Raw genomic sequence first — 15729 nt, 5'->3', positions numbered from 1 at the left:
GCAACCTCAGACTATACTAGTAATCATTAGTTGTATTCTTTACTGCCACACATTTGTAGTGCAAAAAAAAAAAAATACAATTGTACTTAAGAATGTTCCTGTGGAACGTATAATTACTTCATTAAATGTCCACTGTGTATAGCCTTCTTTTTAATGACTTACGTGGCAAAATGGAAAGTATGCAAGAAAACTCTTCTTACGTCTACCAAAATATGATGGTTATCTCAGGAAAAAAGTTACATGATTCAGTTGTCAACTGAACCAGCCACTTTCTTTGTGGAACAATCTTTTTGATTGAAAGAGCTACCAATTAACTATGGTTAGTCACATTTGGGTATTTGCTGTGTTTGGTGTATATTTTCTCAAAAAAACCCCCACAAAACCTGATGTGTTACTTCAAGGAAATCAATTGACAGGATTTGTTAATGATGAAATCTGAGTTTTCAAGTAAAAAATTAGAATTTTGGAAAACTTTAATCCATCACTGTAAGGTTTAGAGCTTAAACAAGTTTAAAGACTCAGCTGATGAGTTGGGTAGCAATAAAAATAAATGTGATTTTTTGATACATTGTAATTAAATGCTTCAACATGTGGAAGATCTCTTTAATTAGGTGAACAAATAAATTTCAAAAGAGTAATGCATGATTTTAAAAAATGCCTGAGCAACAATGATCCATTATAAGAGCAAGGTGAAGTAATATTTGAATGTTACAGAGTACCAAAAATTAATTGACATAGCTCTCAAATTCAGCATTGCAACATAAAGTTTTTGTGTACTTTCAAAGAGTTATCCACTTTTATCTGCTGAAAGCTATTAGAATATTCTTCCCTTTTCCAACTACATATCTGAGTAAGGCCAGATTTCCTCCTATCCATCAAACAAAATAACTTTTGCAAAATATTGAATAAAGAAGCAGATATGAGAATCCAGCTGCTTTCTACTAACAGGCCATATATTAAAGAGATATGCAAAACCAGAATACAATGTATTCTCCTCATTTTTTGTTTTGGGAAATATAGTTATCTTACATTGAAATACTTTTTCTGCTAACATAGGTTTATTCTGATTATTTTTAAATAGGATAAATATTGATAGATCAAACCCACAAAACCTCTTTGGGGTTCTCAGTAATTTTTTAGAGTATAAGCAGATCTAAGATAAACTTGAGAACTATTGCCATAGAGCAGTGAAAATACATGGTAATTTCAGTATAGACTAATCATATATATAATGCTAGGAAAAAATTGTAAGCATATATATATAAGGAATAACAGTATAGCTCCCTTAAATAAAATCCTTAATTCTTAGTCTTACACTGTAATAAAGTAGGAGAAAATAACATAAGTTCATAAAAATAAAAAAGTATAACATAATATAGTATATTCATAGAAAATTTAAAAATTATCTTCATTAGTTTTAGAAAAATTATATCCCACGAATACACTTTTTCTCATTTTTAATTTTTTTTTCTGGTTAGAAAAAGTGTCAATTATAATATATAATTACATGATAGTTATACAATTTAGCTTGTAACCATATAAATTATTAGAAAAATAAAAATAAATTATGGGCAAAAATATCAGATAAATATAATGAAAAGTGTTTATAGCCAAAAATAATTTGCAACTATTAATTTAATAGAACTTACTAGAACTTTGGAATCTGCTAAATCACTTCTCATTTGTAGATTTTTCATTATCAAAATTTCATATTTGGATAACACCTCTTTCTTTGATGTCAAATTTCACTAAATACTTCCTACACTTAAATATATTCTTAACTATGAGGAAAATAATTTGACAAAAGTGTCTTACTTATTTTCAACTGTTAAAACCAACAGCTTAAAATACATACACATACTCCCAGAACTCATTTCCTAAAGTTCGAATTAATCTATTTTAATATAGATGATTTATGTGACAGATATAACAATAATGCACACACATACATATGTAAATAAATGTTTATTAATATATACTTATTGTAATTGCTTTGGATGAATGATTTCTAATCAGTGTGTCATAACTATATTCATACACACATGTACACAAGCATACAAAGCTTGGTCCTTTGCCAAAATGGTGTTAAATGCTCTTTTAACACTACTAGGTAAAACATCTACAACTCTGACAATTCCATTTGTGTTTTTAGGTTAACGGGATTCCACCTGCCACCACCAGTGACAAGCACCAAGTCTGTGTTCTCACTACGTCTGACCAGTGATTTCGCAGTTAGTGCTCATGGTTTTAAAGTATATTATGAAGGTAAGTGACGGTGATATAAAAGGACGACTGCCCAGTTCAAGGTGGTTAAACTGAAATGCTCCAGGGTGCAAGTGGAAGAAGAATCACCAGGAGGGAAGATACAGTTCATCCTGTTACCTCAAATCCTGTCCCGAGATTTACTTTCTCATTTATCATTAATATGTGATAAAAAGCTAGAATTGGTAGATTTAATGTTTCATTGCAGTGGGCCTAGATGGAGGAAATAATCTTTTCCTTAAATCTTATGGGATGAGACCATGAAATCATAGAGGGCTAGACATTAAGAAAAGGAAAGGAAATGTGAGAGGACCAGGAAACTAAGCCTGATTTGAGGTTAGAGCATCACAGACCCTACCCTATTCTCTGCATTTTGCCCCTCTGCCAGAAAATAAACTGGTAGTATGTCTTCTCTGCGAATCAGAATTAAGAGAAAAATCCATTAAGAGAAAGGGTTGACGTTTCTCCATTTTAAACCAGCGTTTCCAGTTCCACAGAGCCATAATCCCTTAACCACAAAGAGGAAAAGCTCCTGAAACTGAAGGTTTTTATCTGGAAGTTTGATACAAATTACTTTGGCATCAAAACCTAACCTGAACTGAATGGAGGACTGTTTTAATCTTTACCACTCATAGTGTGGGTACTATGTTTCGTTATGCAAACATTGTTTGATAATGGGGGTGGTACCGCAGGTTCTGCTGACGGTATTAAAAATGTACAGAACCTGCGTGTTTCCCCTACTCAAGACGTGACAAAATCAGATAGCAAAAATACTCTATTCCCAGGAGTTTTAGATGGGGGTCAAGGACTTGCCATTTCTCTAAGTGATTTGACATAAAATTTCCCCTAATTTGGGGAAGAATCCCTAACATAAGGATACCATAGCAGTTTTCACCTCACCATCCCTGGACCATATTACCACATGTATTGCACCAGATATAATATCATTGTAAGATATGTACAAATACAGTAGCAGGGGTGGTTTCTTCCTAAAGCACATAATAATTCAAAATGTGTTTAATGAGCACACTCAAAAACAATATATAAAATAGAATTGCTTAAGTATAAAGGTTAGCTGTGGGGAAAGTTTTAAACTAAACATTTCATCTAGTGCTATCTTTCTCACTAGAAAAAAATACCCTCTAGCAAACAATTGAATAAAAATATTTTCTCCTTTTTAATATCTTAAATAATGCCATAGTGTAGCGGTTTGGAACACTCTTTTCTACTTAATACATTTCTGAACTGTCTTTTTTCTAGCAGAGGAGGATGCATTCCAAGACTTATTTTCCTCCATTGTGATAGTAATGATCGTTATTCTTCTAAAGTGCTTTTACAATAGTTGAAAAATTTGATCTTGGCAACTTAATTCATAGTTAAAAAGACAACAAACATAAAGGTTTAATTAAAATACAATTTTGGCAATATTGAAGGAGTTAGTAATACCCTAATTTTCTATTAAAGGCTATTTAATAGAAAACCTGTACTCTATTCTTCAAAGTATATAGACATTTTAGGTTAGTTTATTCTTTCAGTAGGTACTAAGTAAACTGAAAATGTCATAACTTGGAAGATGAATTATGAAGTTGCCAGGTTTCCTGGTTTGATTGTCAAGTTTCATGAAATATACTTATAAATATTTTCATAGCTTTCTACTCTATGTATACAACATTAAATTTATGTCTGTCTTTTCTGCTTCAGTGAAAATGGATTCATATTTCCTCATGACATTTAAATGTGTATTTGGAAGGTCCTGACTTAAAATATAACATACTAGGAATCCAGGTATTTTTGACATTCATGCTGCATAATATCTTCAGGTATTGATTTGTCATGAGTGCCTTTTACCATATCAAAAGACCACAAATTTAGCAGCTTAGAAAACAACAAAATGTATTATCTCACAGTTCTGTAGCTGAGAAGTTCTGGTAGTCTTTGCTAGTTTCTCTGCTCAGGGTCCCACAAAGCTACAATAAAAATGTTGGCTGGTTGGGCTCTTATCAGAAGGCTCTGGGAAAGGCTAAGGCCCATCCCTCCTAGAGGCATCTCTCTTCCTTGTCCATGGACCCCATACCTGAGAGCTAGCAACTGGGGCATCAAATCCTTCTTATGCTTGAAATCTCTTTGACTTCCCCTTCTGATGCATCTTTCTATTACCTTCTCCCCCAACACATGTCCTTCTTCAGCTGGAGAAATTTCTTGTTTTTTTTAAAGCCTGTGTGTTTAGATTGGGCTCGGCTGGATAATCAAGGTTAATCTCCCTATGCTAAAGTCTTTAAACTTGATTATATTTGCAAGGTCTTTTTTTGCCATGTAACATAACATATTCACAGGCTCCAGAGAATATTTTCTGGAGGGATGCGCTTCATTTATCCTATCCCACAATGTGCAACACTGCATAACATTATACAGAGGCAGTACCTACAAGCATTTGTTTATTTAACGATGGTCAATGATACTGTCAAGGTCAACTGGTATTTCAGAGTCCAGAAAACTTAGTTTGAAATTTCAAATCCCATTCTCCACCTCGTTGCATTTTGGATACAGTTACCGTACCACAATTACTTCAGACCATATCTCTGGTCCCTATTCATGCTGCAGTAAAATTGATCTGCATGAATCTGGACATTTCATCTAAATTTCTATCTGTATGTCTTTTTTTGTTCCAAAATGATCCTAACATCTGATCTCACTTATTTTCATTTCATCTCCCTTTATTTAATCATTTACTAATTATTTTCTTCATCTTCTAAAGTTTCCTAGGACTTTGCCCTTCTGTATTAGAATTGATGAGGTCTCTGTGTATTAGTGACCTTTGTGCATTTATTGGTGTTTCTCAAACTGCCAATACTGGATCACATGCATCTGAACAATTTGGAAAATTTGTTAAAGTGTAGAATTATTGCCCCAGTTACATATCCTGAATCAGAGACTCCCTTAGAATATGCATTGCAGTTCAGTTGGAAATCCAATGTAGAATAAGTAATTGATAAATATGTCAGTCTCTGATTTTCACAGAACTTCTCTGTGGTTACAAACTTCTATTTCCCTACTTCAGCCCATTTACTTTGAAATTGTAGAGGGTGATGTCCTGCTTCAGAAATTTTGTTGGACTTTAACAGCTCTTAACCATTTATTGGAAACACTTTTATTTTAAACTTCTTGAAGTCGAAGCTGAGTTGTTAAATTTCTGTGGAAAGTGTTCCCTATTGATATTTAGCTGTATGTATCTTTATTTTTCCTCATGACTGTGTACTATACACTTGAATTTCTTGTCACTCTTTCTCAAACACTCTTTTGCCTACATCTAAATAGAATCCAAAATATATTCTCATTTCTGCTAAAAGTTATTTTGTATAATAGAGTCCTTTCAAATTTTACTTTCAAAGTGCAAATCAGCCTTTATAGGTGAAAGAACATATGGATATATATCATGGAATATCTTATCATTTTAGAATAATTTCTTGTAGAAACAAAGTAATATTATCCAAACATATAATCAATTATATGCATGTTATACATTATTATTAAATATTGTTACATTATATATGCTATATGAAGTGCTGACTTTAAGATCTGGGAGAATCTTAGTGAATAATTTCAGCATTTATCAGTGAGCCAATTCCATTATCAGACAGAGATATAAATATAAGGATATAGTCTTGAAAACCACTTCAAATATGTCATAATTATTGGTGATGTACATGTGAATAATTAAGAAATTATATAGATAAAAGGCTCACCTTTAGCAAATGTGCTATTAAATCTTCAGATTTTAATTCAGAAATATAAAAATTTGCCTAATAAGTTGCCTACTACTACTAGATAACATTTATTGAGTGATTTCTTTGTGCCAATTTCAGTGTTAAACATTTTACATGGATTTTTCTCACCCCAGAAAATTATGAGAAAAATTTTAATGAGCAAGAATTTAGTAGAGTACTGACTTTAGTGTAAATGCCCTATGGATATAAATTGTATATACTTTGGGGACTTATTCTTTTATCCAATTATAAACTATAATTCCACTTATAGTTAAATGGATACTAAGATATGTAATTCAGTAAAAAAAGAATACTATACAAATAAGAATAACTGATAATATTGTGTATTAAGACAATATAAAACATAAAAGCTGAAATGTATTTTTGTATATATTATATGTGATCTGTATATTCATCCTTTTTAAAATAGTTGATATACCAAAGAATATTTACACTATTTATTATTTTATTCAACTATTTTTCACACATTAATTAAAAGTTTATCCTTGAAAACATCAAATGACTAGTGATTTTTATTTGAAAGGTTTTTTTATTCCCTAAGCTTTAAAAGTTTAAACTGCAGCACAGTGAAATTTAAAGGAGGGCTTACAATTGAGAATTACATCAATTATGCCTCTGATAAGACAATTGAATTGTAGCAAGATAAATTTATATAATAAAATTACATATATTAAATAGTTTGTTAACAACAAAGGTAGGTAGGTTAGATTCATAAAAGAAGCTAATTGATCTTCATGTTAAATACTTTTAATAACAAATAAGAGATATCATATTAAGAAAAACAATACAAGGAGATGTCATGCATACAAAGGCTTTTTTTGCCTTTTGATCAAATTCAAATATTTTGCCATTAGGGCAAAAGAGTGTCTTATCTCCTTTTTAAGCTTTTGGAAGTACTCAAAATCCCACAGAGATTGACAAACAACACAGAGAGTGACATAAATCAGTCATTTCCCTAAATATCATGTTGAAAATGAAATAAAAGACTGTGCTATAATGAATAGTCGATTTGTCTGGGTATGCACTATAATGTATTAATTTTCAAATTGTCTTACATCTATAATCAAGAAAGACATGAATCACTTTTTCTGTACTCGCAACAAGCTTCAACAGTACTATTAATTCTATGAGTGCCTTACATTAAGTAGTAACATTTTAAACATTCCCCATGTCTGCACAGTGTAGCATAGGCAGCTCTACAACTAGATAAGAAGGCTTACTTCCCACCAGTTTCCTTCAATTCATGAAATAGTCACACAAACATGTATTAAATTTCTACATATACGATGCTGTTTAAACTATTCTACCTTACATCTCTATCTCTTTTGCTCACAACACCCTACATACACGTCTGTGACTGGCTGGTCCACTCATTTCTTATCCTTCTACACTTTGGGCAGGTTGTAATCACCTCCAAAAAGTCATTTACGGAATCCAGGATTCAACCCAACAATGCTCAGTAATCTTTCTTTATGTGCTCAGATATGTACCCACCTTGTCACAATACTATATGCTACTGTTTCATATTTTGTGCTTACACTAGGCTGTGAGGAGCTCGAGGGACTGTAACTTGCATTACTTGTTTTTTAAACATGCCCCTTATTTCCACACATACTAGGAACATTGCAAGTATTTAATAAATGCTTGTTAAACTCAACTGATAATCAGGCTATCCAATAATTTCATCAGTAATGAGGAAAGATGGACTACATCTCCCACTTTCAAAGAATTGATATCCAATCACTATGTTAAAAGGCAGATGTGGGCTGTTTCACCACTTAGAACTTTTGATATTCACAGATATTTACATGAAATGAGTAAGATATATGCAAATTTTTGTCATTTTATTTGAGAAGAGCCATAAATTATACTTAGAACTATTTTTACTTTTATTGATATTTTCTTTGTTTAAAAATCTTTAATTTTTTAAATTAGTTTCTTAACAAAGCATTTAGAATACAAAATTGCCCAAATAGCAAAAAAAGAAAAACAAACTGAAAATGGAAAATTGCTAAAGTCAATGATATATGACCTACTTAATCTTTGTGCTCCATATGGAAAAGATGGCATGGCATTCAAGATTGTATTTCATTCTCCAGAAATTGAATGATTAAACTTAGTATGTAAACTTATTTCACATTGAATTTCCTTCTTTTATGTATGTTGCTAAATGTGTCATATCTGCCAACTGCTATAATTTATCATTTTGATGAGTACTAGAATAAAGTTTAATTGAGGTAGTGATTAATTTAAGATTCTAATTATATGCTAAAGACATTTTTTTGTGTTTCATACATGAAAGGCCATCCATTATGATGAGTTATAATTGATAGTACATAAAATAAAATACACTAAAAGCTTAGTTAAGAAATCAGTGTGTAAATTTATCTTGATTTCCCTCTTCTAAAATGTAGTAAGTTAGAAAAATGTAGTTTTATCTTTATTATTTGATTGTAAGTATGATGGCATATTACAGAAAATTAATTCTGAAATGGTCTCTCCCTTGTAAAAATAGTTATGCTCTCTAACAAGACACCACTGAGCATAAAAAATAAACAGATAAAATGTGCAAGCCAAATATTTCAGTAGGTATAATAAACAGCATCAATCATTTGATTTAATGGCTATACATACTGAATTAGACACAATTATTTTTTTGCATGGAGAAATAATTGTCATCAAATTACAGGACAACATAATTTACAAAGAGCAACTATTAGTCCAATAAAGATACTTTTCCTATATAATGTGTTGCTATCTTTTCTAGAATATTTTTTAGATATTGCATGCCCTTTTAACCATGTTTAAAAAAAAATAAACTTGTAATGCTAGCTATTGTCAGAAGCTGTTTTCAAAATCTTAATTAATGAAATGCCACCGTGAGTGAAGAAGACACAAATAGTGTGTTTTTCATTTGGTCATAGTTGCGGGTGATATAATCTAAGTTATTACAAAGTCATAACAGGCTAAAGTAGGTGGGATATAGATGATGGAAAATCAAAAGAAATACAAGAAGCTAATCTGAAGCATTATCAATTAATAATATCATTGATAAAATGGTGATCTTCCTCACATAATGAAATATGAACTGACCTAAGGCAGCTCTTATGGGACTTTAAGTAGATATTCAAGTAACTAAATGTTTATTGGTTATTTCTCATTGTAGCTAATTTTACATTAATTATATTATTTCCAAATATGCAGTTAAAATACCTGAATTTTTATAAAAAAATTTCTTCATATTTATTTGCATTTATAATAATTTATTTGGTTATCTGTCACCTTTGAAGATGTGTCAATACTCTTAGTTCTTTCATATGCTTCCAAGTAGAGACTTAATTTTTCATTTCACAAACATACCTGTGATCATAACCATCTTTTACTCATAACCATCAAGCACTTGTCATCACTAATTATGCCTTGTACAATATTTCATTGTGCCTTTCCCTGTGGACCTATCATAGTATTTATTTCTCATAGGGATATTTAAATGAATTTTCCCACAAAATGATCATCCCATTTATATTGGTTTTAATTGTTGCACAACAAATTACCATTTAGGTCAGAAGTCTGGAAGGGGTCAGCTGGATTCTATGCTCAGATCTCACAAGGCTGCAGTCCAAGTGATGGCTTAGAGTACTGTAAATACACCCAAGGCCAGGGTTCTATCCCAAACTTATTGGTAGTTGATAGACTGTGTTCTTGCAGTGGTATGATGGAGGTCCCTATTTTCTTGCAAAATATTGAATAAGGACTTTTCTTAGTTTATAGACCACCTGTGGTTCCTTACCAACCCCTCTCACAAAGGCAGTTCACAACCTGGCTTTCTTCCAACTTAGTTGTAGCATTTCCCTAATTTTACTTTCCTCTCCAGTGGGCAAGTAAGGAGTCCTGTCTAGAACGACATAATCGCAGGAGTGACTGTCCCATCACCATTGCCATATATTGTAACTTCATGAAAAGGGAAATTGTCCCATCATATCCATAGGTTTCACCTGCACTAAGGGAAAGGGGATGGTAATACTGCTGTCTATCTTAGAATTCTTCCTAGTACATCATGTTGAGTGATTCATTTAGGTGATAATTAAAAATGGGATAGAAAATATAAGAAGAGAAAAAATGGAAGACTAGAAGATGTGTTTTATAATTAATCAGTGTAAGTGGATCCATTTTTACTCAAAAGGGGATATCATTAATGTATTCTTCACATTTTTTCTCCTTAATTTGGTAAATTGATTTCTCTTTGGTTAGTAAATAGCATGTCTTTCTATTCTATTGCTTAGACTAGATACAACTTAATGTAATTCTATAATGTGTTACAGATTTTTATTTTTCAAGATAATGAATACATTTTTTAAAAATAGCATCCTTTTCTTCTTAGTGAGAAATACAGGGTAATGGAAAAAAAGTTTTAAATACTGGACATGGTGTTACAAGGCCTAATATTTAATGCTGACTTTATCACTCAGATGCTTCATAATGTAAAATGAGTAGTACAATACTGACTCTATAAGTTTGTTTTGAAGATCAAGAGATTTAACAATGCAATATCCACAAAGTAGTGCCTGATATGTATGCAACATGCAACAAATGTTAGCTAGTATCTTTGCTGTTCCACCATATATATTCAATTATTATATATTTATAATACTGATATAGTATTCAATATTATATATTGAATGCATAATATTGATATAGATTCCATATTATATATATCTATATATATATTATAATGTTTGGTCATGTCATACAAACTATTTGAATTTCCATTTTCCCAAAAATAACACTGCATCCAGCTATCTGTTTAATCTTTTAAAGTGTTTTTCAAGTAATAAAATGATGTGACAATTTACTCAAGTATCATTTGGGTTTCAGAAGTTACGCAGTTGCACCCTTAGCTAGGGTTTCCCAGGAATTATTGTCCTGCCAATGGGCTAATTCATTTTCAGCCTGAACCAAGGGAGAAAATGATGCTACTCACACATGCATAAACACCCCTAATGCCCTTCAGGTGACAAAGTTCTCAACCCTGAGAGAGGCTAAGAGAAGTAATCTGCTCTGAGCAAACAGGTCAGTGGTGGAGACATAATTGCGACATGACAAGGCAGTCATTTCAATTGACTTGAAAAGAGGGCACAATGGAAGAATGCCAGGTCTTGTGTAGGAATTAATACTTATTACATAAATACAGTCCTTTAAGTAAGTGTATGAATAAAAATTCATATGAGCTTTATGGATAATTAAAAACTCACTGAAGCAAAAAATAAATATCTTTGTAAGATACTGTGGCTAGAAGAGATGATACTAGAACTGAAGGCAACAATATGTTCCAAACTCTAACAGAGTGGTTTTTTTTGGTCATTTTGTTTAAATATAATAATTTTCTCCTAGTGACAAAGAAATAATAGAAACTACTGACCCAACTGTAGAAACTTTATAGTTCTGCATATCTACATATTGTCAAGAACTGCAAAGGCTTTGAGATTTTGCCCTACTTGAAAGTTAACAAGCTAGCCTGACACAGTTTAATGGATGCTGGCAGAAGACACCAAACTACTGCGTCAGGGAGAAAGGACTTAAATATATACAGCAGTAGAAACTTCCAGACTATCAGCAATTGTCCAGGTTCCCAGAGCCTCAGTTATCACACAGAATGAGAAGAGGGCCAGGAGACACCCACATATACAGTGGGCTGTGCTGCAGGAAAGACACTTTTGTGCTTAGGGAACTGGGATATTTTATATATTACATATTAAGTAAATAGGCCCTTTGCTCTTGAGGGAGATAATACTTCCATACTGCTTCAGAGTAAAGAGAGTCAGTAACTCTGATCACAAGATCTGGAAAATATGAGAGGCACATGGAGAATTGTTTTCCCATATGTGTGTATAATGTTCTACCACAATAGCATGTGGACTCAATAAGTCAATTATTACTTCTTAAAGTTCCAAATAAAAGGTACCTTTAAGTATTATTACGTGAAGATCCTTCAATGGGTAGATATTACCTAACATTTCAAGATATTAATTGGCTGTATTCAGTATTATTTTTGAAGGCCCTTAATAAGCTAAAACATTTTTATATACTTTAAGAAATTTTATAAGTATCAACTGAAAATAGTGAATGGTATTCTTTTGCTTTTTTTCTATCCTTTATAGTTAGGGGTGTTTCTTGAACTTTGTATAGTTGGAATATCATAATTCCATGAGGAATTTTTCCATCTACATTTACTTGTACAATCAGTTGCTCATGTTGTCTTTTTGTATTGTTTTTTTTAATATATATACTAGGGTAATACTAGTTGATATTTTGAATTGAGTAGATTTCCCTTCACAGTTACCACAGCATATATTTCAGATGACCATAAATAATGAAATTTTAAAAACAAAAATGTATAGTCCATTAAGCAATATAGCAGAATATTATTAGCTTACAGGAGAGGAAAGCTTTCTAGCTACAAAAGCCAAAAGGAAAATATGTCACTAAAGAAAAGACTGATGTACTAGACTAGGGAAGATGTGAAAGTTGCTGAAAATAATAATAAAGACAATTTAAAAAGCCATTCTTCTATTAAAAAGACAAGAAGATAGGGATTTAAAATTTACAATCTATCTGTTCTATCTTATGATGTTGATAGATGGTAACTGCACTAGAGGGAGTGAGGATTTAATAATATGGGCAACTATTGAACCACTGTGTTGTATATATGAAACCAACATAACAAAAACTTTACAATCTATAGGATAGACATACAGAGATAGCTATTGATACATAACATTACCCAAACCTCTCATCTACTAACAACAGTTTAGGCATATTTTCATGCCTATTATGGCAGTGCAAACATGAAAAAATGCAGAGAAGCACTTCTTCAAGTTCTATTTGAGTCAGTCTACTAATGTTCCATTGACTAAAGCAAGTCACATTAACAGCCAAGTCTCAGACCATGATGACATGGCAAAGTTATATGGCAGATGGCATATGTAAGAGGGGAATGGGATGATGAAATGGTGGCATTTTTGCAATTATTTTACTACAATCACCCATCTTATTTTCCAATCTGATGTCTTCCTTGAATTCTAAATTGCTTCATCCCTATGTCTTTCTCAATAAATGGTAATTTTAACCATTGCACAGGTCCAACATCACTGGGGTCATACTTCATTACTCTCTTGTTCTAACAACTTCTAATTCAAAAGCAAACATTGAGTCAAAACTTTCCTTGAATCATAGCCCTTCTCACCATGTTTATTACTAATATTTTAGCCCTAACAACTATTATCTCTCTCCTGATTTAAACTGGTTTCCCAGCATTCTGTCTAGCCTTTCCAGTGTACACTGTGTTCTTACTATAAAGTGTCCCAGCAACCTGTATGTTCTTCAGTAATAGTTCATAACACTTCACTCATACATACTCAAAACATATTTATGACTATTCTGCTTATATCCTACTGGTCAGATTCTAGTCACATTAAACTTGGCTACACTGGGAGCTGGGAAATATAATCTTTACTCAGATGTTAATACGTCCGACTAAAAATTTGTTGCTTTGAATGAAAGGGATTGAGGCTAATTGGGAGCCACTGGCATCTGTGCCACAGTATCAAAATAAGAAGCAGCACATATTCTTGCTGAATATATGTCTATAAAGATAAAAATGCTACCATGGTTGTACCAATTAAAAAAGCATGCAACAGAGTCTTGTTTAAATAAGAATGCATTCTAAAATAGGTATTAAGCATCTACCATGTTCTAGACATTGTACTGTTAGAAAACTAATGTAGCTCTCTGGACCACTTAGTGGTTTACCACTTAGTGGGGAAAAAAAAGTAATTAATTTCCTAAAAGTTTACAAGAGTATTTACATCATTTTAATATAGACACAAAATAATTTGGTCAGATAAATGTAATCATTCTGATGTACAGATTTAAAAAAAACGACTTAACTGACTCAAAGATAGCAGTATGCTGGTACCAGCTCAAAGTGGGTCATGAGAGCAAACTGTGTGCTGTGAATCCATTTCTCCACTCTGCATCCAGAACTTTGTGTTGGTATCTTGAAATGTCTATGTTGGAACTCAAAAAGTTTTAAAGGCAGGTTTTTCAATTAATTCTTTTTTTTCACCCAGGGAAAAACATCTATTAGCCTAAGGCTATAAAGGGCAATCTCACTACTGGAACTAAGGCCTTATCCCCTATATCTTGCACTTTTTTCTTTCTTATGTTGGTGTGCGCAGGGCTTCCTACAATTTCCTGTTCAAAACAACCATGTAGTGGTCTTGTTAAATGGTTGATTGTTACTTATAATTTCTGTTGTGGGGCTCAGTATTATCCTGCATTTCTAACAGAATTGTAGGTGATGCCAATCCTGCTACCCATACACCGCAAACCACATGATGCAAAATCTTTATATTTTGCTTTAAACTTTTCAGTGTCAGTTTGGTCATTGTGTTATTCCAAAATACCATCACTAAGCCATATTTAGTGGTTTCAATAGGAGTCAGAATTTGCTGTAGCTAACCTATCCTACTTTTCCTTCTGGAACATGGTTGAAATTGATGTCAATTTCTTGCCATAGTTAGAAATAAAATTCAGCTGAAAAGGGTGTTTCTGCCCTCCAGCTTGTTAGTCTCACTTTTTACTATAAGGAAACCCATTATTATTAGCAGTATCATTCTGCAAATTATAAAGTTCTTTGATATTTCCAATTGTCAACTTTTGAAAACACTGAGTTATAAAGTTTTCTAGTCAGCAGACTGTAAGATGAGCAAATCTATTATGCCAACTTCAATTACAGTGATATCATTAAGTAATTCTTCAACTCACTAGCTCTTGATCTGGGGAAATAATGAGTAGCATTGACGCTGAGGATGACATTCTTTCCATTTAAATTATTATAAACTGAAGCCTTGTTAAGAGAAATTTTAGGATACACCTTAGTACCATGTTATATTCTACATTGATTTACTTAAGGTCATGAATGTATTTAAAAATATAGTATTTATATTTATATTACAACAAACCCAGAGTAAAAGTATCCAATACTTTCATAATTTAAAGTTCAAATTTTTACTTATGCTTTTACTTTCTTCCTCCAATTACTTCTCCTGAAATTCCCTTATCCCTGGATTCACTAACACTCATGTAGCACATTTCTCCTTTTTTGGATAATTGTGTCTTTTGATATATTTATTTGTTACAGTAAATATTCATGTCAGACAAAGAATCAGAGGCCTAAATAATGGCACTGTCTATGGATAACTTCACTGTTGCATTTTCTCCTTTAAGGTAGTTAATATATCATCAATACACTATAAATAAGTAGTAAATTTTTGTAATTAAATATTTTTAGGAAACACATTTAAATGCAAATATTAGAAGTGAGCTCATTTTAAAAATGATAAAAAATCTGTGTATTACCGGTTTTAGTAACTCTGTTCCAGTAGATTCCATGGATTTGAAATATATTCTGATTTTGATTCTATGGCCTCTTACCAGTAGTAGGACTACCATGGTTATTGCATAATTTTTCATCTGCACAAAGTAATGATTTCAAAGCTAATAGATAATGAAGATAACTCTTTCAATTAGTGATCAAATAGTGCAACTTTTAGAACTGCAACATTTTCAGCTCACCATAAACCAAACAAACTCAAGTATAAAATAAAAAATAAAGTATTGC

General features: G+C 32.0%; 1 protein-coding gene across 5 annotated transcripts in view; it reads left to right on the top strand.

The window, feature by feature from the left end:
* CSMD3 (CUB and Sushi multiple domains 3) overlaps positions 1-15729 on the top strand; it is a 1174595-nt gene that overhangs the window by 179877 nt on the left and 978989 nt on the right. For all 5 annotated transcript variants that reach the window (XM_073229983.1, XM_073229982.1, XM_073229981.1 and 2 more), the window contains exon 3: positions 2153-2265. In XM_073229983.1, the coding sequence (XP_073086084.1) occupies positions 2153-2265 (113 nt within the window). The remainder of the gene's footprint in view (positions 1-2152; positions 2266-15729) is intronic.

Source organism: Manis javanica, chromosome 2 (assembly GCF_040802235.1).
Source record: "Manis javanica isolate MJ-LG chromosome 2, MJ_LKY, whole genome shotgun sequence".
Taxonomy (NCBI): domain Eukaryota; kingdom Metazoa; phylum Chordata; class Mammalia; order Pholidota; family Manidae; genus Manis; species Manis javanica.
The sequence above is the reverse complement of the archived record's forward strand: the minus strand, read 5'-3'. Positions and strand labels throughout refer to the sequence as shown.